We start from the raw sequence: 10,694 nt of genomic DNA on the forward strand, positions 1-10,694 counted from the left end.
AATCTGAAGCAGGCTCCAGGCTCTTAGCTGTCAACACAGAGTGTGATGCAGGACTGGAACCCACGAACCACAAGATGATGACCTGAGTCATAGCAAGACCCTTAATTGAGTGAGCCACTCAGGCACCCCAAGAAATAGATGCTTTTAAAGATAGCATTGCCCTGGGTGCCTGCCTGACTCCACAGTACACCATTTGAGTCTTGATCACGGGGTCCTGAGTTAGGACCCATATTGGGTGTAGAGATTACTAAAAAAAAAAAAATAGTATTGCATATAATCTCAAGAGGTTTGTAGATCTACAGAAGATAAAGGACCTAATAGCGACTTTCTAAATGCAGGGTTTTTCCCCCAACTGAGTGCCTGTGTCAAGGAACAAAAGACAAACTAGAAGTTGCAACATAATAGTACGTGTGTTTATTTGGGGATTTAGGGATTCCAGTGCAAGAGAGACAGATTCAACCGAAATCACAAGCGTGCTGAGGGGAAACACACGGAGTTAGAGTTTTTAAAGAGGAGAGAGGGAATTTACATAAGTAATTTTGAAGGACATGTGATGGGTGCTGCTGTAGCTACAGTTACGCTAACCTGTATTTGATTGGTGGGTAGGGCTAATGTCAGGCCGAAAGGCCATTTGTGTCCATTTTAACACAGAACGCATGCGTTGGCTTCTAGCCCCACCTCCTCAATGTCCTCCCAGCTCCATTTTAAACAACCCTCTGAAAAATACTTATTCAGTTTTATTCTCTCCCTTGTCACCTGCAAATACAGAAATCTATCAAGTTTTTTTTTTTTCCCACATACTTTTTGTCCTTAATCTACCGTTTGCTAGGAGAAAAGAGGGTGTTAGTCCGAGAAGCTTAATCTCTTTATACTTCTAGGGGATCAGTTGGTTAAGCCTCCTGCTCTTGATTTCAGCTCAGGTCATGATCTCACCAGTCATCCTAGGATTGAGCCCTGCATTGGGCTGTGTGCTTGAGATTCTCACTCTTTCTTCACCTCCCCCATTTGTGTGCACATTCTGTCTCTCTCTCTCTCTCTCAAAATAAATAAATAAACTTACCTAAAAAAGTCTCCTTATAGGTCTGATATATATTTGTTATATAATTCTTCATATATGGACTGGCAGTAAATTATATGCTTGGAAAAAACCAGAATGCACCAGGTACTTAGAATGTTCTAGGCCTTCTGAAATAATGAGTCTTCTTCTGGCCTAATTCAAATTTAGAATATCACTAATCCCCACTTGTACCAACGGCTCCATTAGCTTTCAATGAAGGAATTTAGGAAATGTACATTTAGGAAAGAAAAGTTAAATTGCTTTTAGAATCAACAACAAAGGACAATTCTTATTTACAGGATTATAAATAAACAATTTGCGGTTCAATAAATCAAGTTTACAATTCCACACTGTGCGGAAATAGTGTGAAATATTGCCACCAGAAATCTTCATTATTCACTTAAAGATGGAGGCCAAATGCCAAAAGTTTCTATCAGTAGACACATGATAGAATGGAGAAGCAACCATTCAAGCTTTAGGTGGTTGGGTTCATTTCATGGAATCCTGTGAAGTAGTAATTTCAATTTCCTTTGATGTTATCCATAAAATCCAAGAAAACAAAGGAATACATTTTTTTCTTAAACCACATGTTATTCTACTACCTTAAAACCCATCGATGTTGTGTTTTACTTCCACTTTTGTGTGTGTGGGGGGGTGTGTGTGTGCGCGCGTGCGCCTATATGCTCACGGTAGGCCCAACTAATGTATTCTTCTGAAAAGCTTCTCTTGGTAAAGTACCGAGCAGGCATCACTATCTATTCTATGGCATTGTTTTTCAGAGTTTATATATTCTTTTTTTTTTTTTAATACCTGTCCCATATTTCCTTTTATTCGCTGTAACATTCAGGTAATTAAATGTCTTCAGGGAGCCATTAAGTTCTTGAGAGTTTCTTTAATCCCTTAAGAGGAACTTTTAATCATGTATTTCTTAAATCCTTTTGATCAGACGATTAACTCCAGAGACTCTATTCCCATTTGAACTGAAGTAAACATATAACTGAATTTGCATCTAAGCCTGTCTTCGGACAGGATGGTTTTCTGACCATCTCGAGCTTGCTCTCACATCATGGAGCCTCTGCGTATGGTTCTCATATATTAGAGGATAAGTTTGAATTTCAATCCTGCTACCTCTAACTACTACCATTTACCAAATTTTTGTATTACTGTAAGTATAAGACGAAACATTTTGTGTGATTGATGGGTTGCTTTGGGGGAAATATAGAGAAATAATCCATTAGAATGAATGATTATAAGATTCCTAAATAAGTTAAAGTGTTGAATAGTTTTTCTTTAAAAGTGTTTTATTTATTTTTGAGAGAGAGAGTGAGAGACGGAGCCTAAGCAGGGGAGAGGCAGAGAGGAGGAGACACAGAATCCGAAGCAGGCTTCAGGCTCAGAGCTGTCAGCACAGAGCTCCATGTGGGGCTTGAACTCAGGAACAGTGAGATCATGACCTGAGCCAAAATCAAACACTTAACTGCCTGAGCCACCCAGGTGCTCCTTTTTTTTCTTACACTAGTACGTTAAACTCACGTATTTGATTATCTCATATACATACATTTTGCAAATCAGTTAAAATTACAAACAACAAGATGAAGGCACAAAAACGATGTTCCAATTTGAATCTTACAAACACAGTGTGGGAGAAATTTATAATTTGGCCATTTATTCACACCCCTTATCCCACACTTCATTCTCTTTTTCCACGTTAACATAAAAATCACTAGGCAACATCTACTGAAACAATGAAAAACAATGTTTTCAATGTGTATTTATTTTTGAGAGAGTGAGCACCAATGGGGGGAGCAGCAGAGGGAGAGGAACATAGGATCCTAAGTCTGATGAAGGGCTCGAATGCAAAACCTGGAGATAATGACCTCCGCTGAAGTCAGTAGCTCAACCAACTGGAGCCACCCAGGTGCCCCCCAAAACCAGCATTTTACAGTGTGAAATACTCTTCTCTAAAGGGTGAATTGCAATCTGTCATAGCCGCGTATAAACATAGGGATTACTCACCTATCATCGCAGATATTCTACATCTTACACAGTTGCCTCGTTTCCTACTATTTTAGTAATTTTGCAATGTTTTTTTTTCTGAGTTTGACATCCTGTACCCAAGAAATAGTCTCTCAGTGAAAGGATGATGAAGCCATCATGAGTGTATCCCTTTATCCTATAGAAGTAAAACTGTATTATTGTGAACTGTTTAAAATATTTATTTTTATATTCTATATAGATGTAGAAAGATAGCTATATTTTTTCAAATAAAATATAGTAATAATCAACAACTGCCCATTAAGTGGAAAAGACTTTGCATACCTCAGGAAACATGCTGCCACATCCAAAAAAATACTGTAAAAAAGTATCTGTATGTTTTATAGTTTTGCTTTACTTTATAGGTTTACTTAGCTCTTTCTCAAAAAGGTATAAAAATTCTGTTTCTTGAATCTTTTGAGTAAGGTATTTATTTTTTTTTTTATTTTTATAAAGTTTATTTATTTTTGAGAGAGATGGAGACAGGTGAGAGGGGAGAGGGGCAGAGAGAGACGGAAAGAGAGAACACCAAGCAGGCTCCACGCTGTCAGGATAGAGTCTGATGTGGGGCTCGGACTCACGAAACCATGAGATCATGATCTGAGCCAAAACCAAGAGTCAGATGCTCAACTGACTGAACCACCCAGATGCCCTGTAAGATATTTCTATTTGATATCAAAAGCTAAGTATAAGTTGATTATAAGTTACTGTTCATCAGGTTTTGCGTTCCAGCTCAGAGTATCCATCTCTCCTTTCCAGTGGACATTCTTCTAAGAAGCCAATGCCTTTGGCTATTTTACAAGGATGGCCACAAGTTTTTTTGGATGTTAGGACTTTATCATTCATCACATCCAGCATACAAAAAATGTGGGAGCATGAACTAAATGTGAAGGCTTAAGTGGATTTCTTAGTTCAAATGGTATAGTACAGTTAATTCTTATATCTTATTGTATTTGGCATTAGCTACCATTAAACCCAAAGCGAGAAGTTTATTTTTTTTTAATTTTTTAAAGCTCTATTTATTTATTTTGAGAGAGACAGTGCAAGTCAAGAAGGGGCAGAGAGAGAGAGGGAGACAAAGAATCCCAAGCAGACTCTTCACTGTCAGCATGGAGCCTGACCTGGGGCTCAGACTCATGAAACCATGAGATCATGACCCGAGGTGAAACTGAGAATTGGTTGCTTAATCAACTGAGCCACTCAGGAGCCCCCCAAAGTGAGAAGGTTAAAAGAACTTCAATGAGACCACAGATTAAAGTTCTAACCTTATTTATTACGCTTTATTAACTGGACTTTGCTTTGCATATTTTAGAATAAAATTCACTTTAGTTTTTTTTCTTTTCTTCACATAAAAACATAAACACTTGAATGCGTCCTGAAACTAAGACCCTAATGTTTTCTTTTCTCGCTCATGGAATTTCCTTAAAAAATAAACTAATAAACAGTCCTTGAAGAGATTAGAGACCTTCTAGTTAAAACAGCCAGAAAAGAAAGATCAACAGCTCAAGTTGCCAGATAGGGATTTCAAATAGGCTTGATGGTGTGGCATGATTATTCTCAATTTATTCCAGTCTTATCATTAACAGGTGCCAAGAAACACACGCATGGCTGATGATAATTTGACATTGGTTACAGAGTTTATCCTTTTGGGACTGACAGACCGTCCTGAACTAAAAGTGGTCCTCTTTATGCCGTTCCTTCTGATCTACACCATATCTTTGGTGGGGAATCTAGGAATGCTCTTTCTAATCCAAATAACTCCCAAACTCCACACACCCATGTATCATTTCCTTAGCTGCCTGTCATTTGTTGATGCCTGTTATTCGTCCGTCTTTGCACCGAAAATGCTGCTCAACTTCTTTGTTGAATGGGAGACAATCTCATTCTCTGCATGCATCGTGCAATATTTTTTCTTTGTGTCACTCCTTACCACTGAGGGCTTCTTGCTGGCGGCAATGGCTTATGACCGTTACGTGGCCATCGTGAACCCTTTACTTTATACAGTGGCGATGACTAAAATAGTTTGCGTTGTCCTGGTCATTGGGTCATGTGTAGGAGGCTTAATCAACTCATTGACACACACAATTGGCTTGGTGAAATTGTCTTTCTGTGGGCCAAACATCATCAGTCACTTCTTCTGTGACCTTCCCCCACTGTTGAAGCTGTCGTGTTCTGACACGTCCCTGAATGAACTGTTGCTTTTAATCTTTTCTGGAATTATTGCCATCGTCACTTTCTTGACTGTGATGATCTCCTACATCTTCATTGTTGCCGCCATCCTGAGGATCCGCTCAGCAGCAGGAAGACAAAAAGCCTTCTCTACCTGTGCTTCGCATCTAACGGCCGTGACTTTATTCTATGGCTCTATAAGCTTTAGTTACATTCAACCAAGTTCCCAATATTCCTTAGAACAAGAGAAGGTGGTGTCTGTGCTTTATACCTTGGTGATTCCTATGTTAAACCCAATGATTTACAGCCTGAGGAATAAGGAAGTAAAGGATGCCGTGAAAAAGGCTATAGAAATGAAATACTTCCCTTGTTAATTTCACACCCTCTGCATCCCAAAATAGCATTCAAAGAGGCACTCTGGATAAGAATGTTTATTCGAATTTGTTAAAGTTTTGAGCCCACAGGAATCCTAGACTTTACTTAATGGGAACCTATGATTTATAGCAGAAGAAAAATGGCTAGAAGAATGTTACATGTTATAAGAGATATGTCTGGCTATTGTGTCAACAAACCTAAAAACCATAGTAAGATCTAGGCTTTTTATTACTGGACAACTAAAGACACTTTCATTCCTGCATATGGGTAGAAGTGAGTACATACAAATAGATATACAGACACATAAACACACACACAAATAGATAAATACAAACATAAGATTAATAAGTCATAAAATATATCTTAACTCCATCTTTCTATTAAGCACAGAAATAAGTAATAACTTTCAAAGCAAAAAGTATTGGTACTTGAATTATCCACAAACCTGGCATGTGCATTTTCTTTTCTCTCTTTTTTTTAATGTTTATTTATTTTTGAGTGACAGAGAGAGAAAGAGAGACAGAGCATGAGCAAGGAAAGGGCAGAGAGAGAGGGAGACACAGAATCTGAAGCAAGCTCCAGGCTCGGAGCTGTCTCACAGAGCCTGATGAGGGATTTGAACTCATGGACTGTGAGATCATGACCTGAGCCTGAAGTTGGATGCTTAACCGACTGAGCCACCCAGGAGCCCCCTGGCATGTGCATTTTCTAAAATTAGCTTGGATTATTTATAGCCAGACGTTTTTCAAAACAAATGTAGATACTCAAAAATAGTAAGAAAGAAAACTTGGGGAGACCTGTGGCTCAGTCAGTTAATCACCTGACTCGATTTTGGCTCAGGTCATGATCTCACAGGTTTGTGAGATCGACCCCCGAGTCGGGCTCCTTGCTGACTCAGTGCAGTGCCTGCTTGGGATTCTCTTTCTGCCCCTTCCCACTTGATCTCTCTTTTTTTCTCTCTCTCTCTCCAAATAAATAAACATTAAAAAAAGAGAGAGAGAACTTGAGTTCTAGATTGCCTGTGCAATTTCACTTGTAGTCGTCACTATGAACTATTTCCCTATCCCCAGCCTTGGTTTCCATTACTACGTATGAATCTGAACAGGAAAAAAATGCCACTGTTTTACTACTGCTCATTGTGGAAGGGTCACTAATACTCACAGAAAACTTACTCTGAAAGGTTTTACTTCCTGTTTGGAAAGAAGGTTTCCAAGATAACTAGGGAGTCATTAAAAAATCAGACTCATTTCCCTTTTTCCGTTAAGGATTTTCCAAAATCTTCTTTAGATATTAAACAAGAAATTCCCTGAAGGTATTGTATGCAGGGGAACACCTGTGCTGTGTATTCCAGGTAGAGAAAATACATGAAGCCAATTGTTTTCCCTTTGATTCAAATTATTTGTGTAAGTGCATAATGATGAAATCAGGCCCATAGATACTGATTGTTCCATAGTGACCTCTTCCCCTAAAATGCTATAAAGTCTTCTATCTGGAAACAAAACAGTATTCTAGAAAATATCTTCATTTACAAATAAACTTATATTTAATTTTTTGAGATTCTTTTAAATACTTAAATAACAAGAGGCATCTAGGCTAATCAGCAAATTAAGACAGTTGAATCCTCTGTAGGTATGAATTCATGGTTTTACATGGAAAGCTAGATTAAGCTTTTATTTTTTTCCTCTCAATGACAGCAAAACTCATGAGTGAATGGCTCCAATGTTTGTGAAGTTATCAGATTGAAATGTGTAAAAAAGAAAGATAGCAAATTGACATCCTCATTGTATTAGACATCCATGCAAAGAAATTCAGAGGAAAGGTTGCTTTTCAGAATGAAATAATAGCACCACCACCAACAAAATAAGAACATCATATAACATTGGTAGAGCCCTTTATGATTTTCCAAAATCATTGAATATATTATTTGAAATTGGGGCCCATAATGCTACATATATGTGACATTTATACATAAGAGGCATTCATATACATGAAGGACAAGTTTTAGTTTTCAGAAAAAATAAAAACAAATTATAATGCTAGGTAAATCTGATTTTATATCATGCTTCACAATTTTTTCAAAAGCATTCAATATCTTATACACTAGAGTATCAAACACAAGGAATGATATACAGGCGAGATATTTAAAACTCAGAAAGACAAAACTAATATGTTAAATAATCTCCCCATAAAATAAGGGGCTGGCCAGAATGCAGATAACAGTATACTATGTGGGTATGTGTGGGAGAGGAGTCATTCTATAGAAAAAAATCTAGGATATTTGTTTATGTTTAATATTGACCTTCAACAAAAGGTTACTGTATTATATACTGTAACTATATTATACTATAAAGTCACTGGATACTAAAATAAGGGGGAAAAAAGTCCATTTTCTAAATTGTGAAGCAAATGAAGGGTGTGTGACAGATTTGTTGAACGAAGATTGGAAAACGAGTAATATATTCTAGATAATGGGTAATATACCTTATATAATGAGTAATATACTGTCTATGTATACCTGAGTGATCTCTATATATGTGTGTATCAATAAATACAACTCAGTTAAACAGATTCCAAATGTCCTTAAATGGTTGATATAGTTAGTCAATAAGAAATAAATGAGGACTTCATGAGTGAAATATCTGATGCTATGCCATCAATTTTCCTGTAAAATATCAGGACAAATTTGAGAATGGGCACTTTCAGTTCCAGTCCCTTTACCCCATCTATAAAACTGGTTATTGCTCAACATCAACACTTGGAGAAATCAGAACTTAGCAGATGTCTGTCAAACATAACTTTCCTCTCAGTTCACAGAGAATCTCTACTAAATATGTATTATTATTATTATTATTATTATTATTATTTAATTTCATGTGTGTAGGTTTGGAGTGTGCAGCTTGGAAATTGGCGTAACTCATCAAGGAAATAAGTTACTGACACTATTTGGATCAGTCATGGGTACAGTGGCACCATGGTCAGGTTTGTTATTTGTTAAGAGACCCATAAACCAGTGTGATGAATTTATGGTTTCCAAGATCTGAGATTTGTCTTGTGCTGTGAACACAATAATTGATCCCAGCTTTGATGACAATTTTCATTTGCCTTTGGTCAAATGTGGCCTGTGAACAAATTGCAACTCCCAGAAGTAAGGATACCTAAGGCTCATATTGTCATCCCAATGAAACCCTAATCTGATATAGAATACCCTATAAAAACGGTCTAATGGCTATCATCTTTCTCCTATAAACTAGGTTATTCAATTTTACCAATTAAATATAACCTTTTTTTTTCAGTTTGAGCAACACCTTTCTTTGTAGAGCCAATATCAACAAGTCTTCAATACATCTTATGAAGTCTTAAAATTCATAAATTCTCACTTTTTATTCTTAGGTGGCTCAGATGTTCAGTTTTTGCTACAATACTGTCCTGAGTCTAATTTTTCTCACACTGGAAATTTCCTATATTTTCCACTATTCTTCATGCAATATGGTTTCCAATTCCATCACTTTTATGTTCACTCTTTAGTCTGTCAATATTGAAAATCTGCCTAGAATAAATACTAAAAGCAGCACAAAGTTTTACTTCGGGAAATCACTGTATTAAGGTACTGTTCAACCATTTCCTAATGTGTAAACTTAGACAATTCCTTTAAATATGCTGGGCCACGTATAATGTAAAGCATATGGATCAGAATATTCAATTAAATAAAATTACATAATGGTTAGAGATCATAGTTGTGAAGTGCCTGGAACATATTGGGATTTAATACATAAAAAGCATTCCAACGAGGCTCCTACTTAATATTTAGTTGCCAAAGAAAAAGAAATACGCTTGTTAGTAAAATTAATTATAATACTCCCTGTGTGTCAGTCTGTTTTAACTATGTAGTCTGTTGGTCTCATTTTAAAATTCCTGCAAATTTTCACCACCTTGTTCTTATATAGCTGTGTTTATTGGTTTGGATGCATTTGACCTGTATCAGTGACTTATTCATTCTTATTTTCCCCCTTTCCCTTTTTTATCATATGTAAATGCCTACCATTTCACTGTGATTTACTACCTTTTATATTTTTCATTCTATCCTCCAAATAGCAGCCTGCCTAGAATTTCTAGAAATTGCATTTATGTTCAACCAGTACAGTGACAAAAATGTTAAACTTGAGATAAATTCCCTCCTAACTAAAGTGTAATCTGGTGTATGAACACACACACACACACACACACACACACACACACACACATGCACACACCCCTGAATTCTATCTAGTGATTGCTGATTGCTTATGCTTCTCTTGAGTTACCTTACATTGAAATATAGGATATTTTCCATAACTGCTACCAAATATAATGTATGTATATAGAAGCATATGGTCATCAACAAATGGAACTTAGCACTCTTTATAAAATGATATACATAAAATATTCATAACTATATTATGCAAATTATAATAACAAACACCGATGGTGTTCATTTTTAATAATGAGGCTCATATAGGTAAGACACAAATTTAGGTGATGACTTTCTCTAAAACTGAGAAAGGGCAAATACATGAATTGCTACAATTTGGAAAGATAGTGCTGGGACCTTGGCTTCCCCTGGTCTCTCTTTGCTCTTTTAATGAAACGTAGTATCACAGAATCATTGGGGATTCCATTCTCCAAAGACCCTGAGCCAAATATAAATGCAAGTCAGGAAACTAAAAGAAAGGGCTAAGCTTCCTCTCAACACCAGGTAGGTGTTACATTTCTGTGTTTTAACAAAGGAATTATAAATGCCTCTCTAGTTTTCAAAAACAGCAACTCTTGACACATGCTATGAATGCAAGACAAAAAAAAATCACATGCTTCAAATCCCTTCCAATTATTGAGATAACGGAGATAAAATGAGACCATCGCCACATCAAATGGCTCTCTTAAGTAATTAGTGGGTTAATTCCCTATTTCCTCAGGTAGCTGTGTAGCTATGTGAATTACATATAGCTATGTAAATTACAAAAGGGAATTTAAAGACATTCTTTAAAATTTAAGTTTGATTATTACAAGCTGTCGAATTGTGTTA

The 10,694-nt window shown here is 36.6% G+C and overlaps 1 protein-coding gene across 1 annotated transcript; it reads left to right on the forward strand.

The window, feature by feature from the left end:
• Positions 1-4,683: 4,683 nt before the first annotated feature.
• On the forward strand, positions 4,684-5,634 carry LOC125177268 (olfactory receptor 1052-like). Its single transcript, XM_047879423.1, has one exon. The coding sequence runs from the start codon at positions 4,696-4,698 to the stop codon at positions 5,632-5,634; it is 939 nt and encodes a 312-aa protein (XP_047735379.1). The 5' UTR covers positions 4,684-4,695.
• The last annotated feature ends 5,060 nt before the right edge of the window (positions 5,635-10,694 follow it).

This window comes from Prionailurus viverrinus, chromosome D1 (assembly GCF_022837055.1).
Source record: "Prionailurus viverrinus isolate Anna chromosome D1, UM_Priviv_1.0, whole genome shotgun sequence".
Taxonomy (NCBI): Eukaryota; Metazoa; Chordata; class Mammalia; order Carnivora; family Felidae; genus Prionailurus; species Prionailurus viverrinus.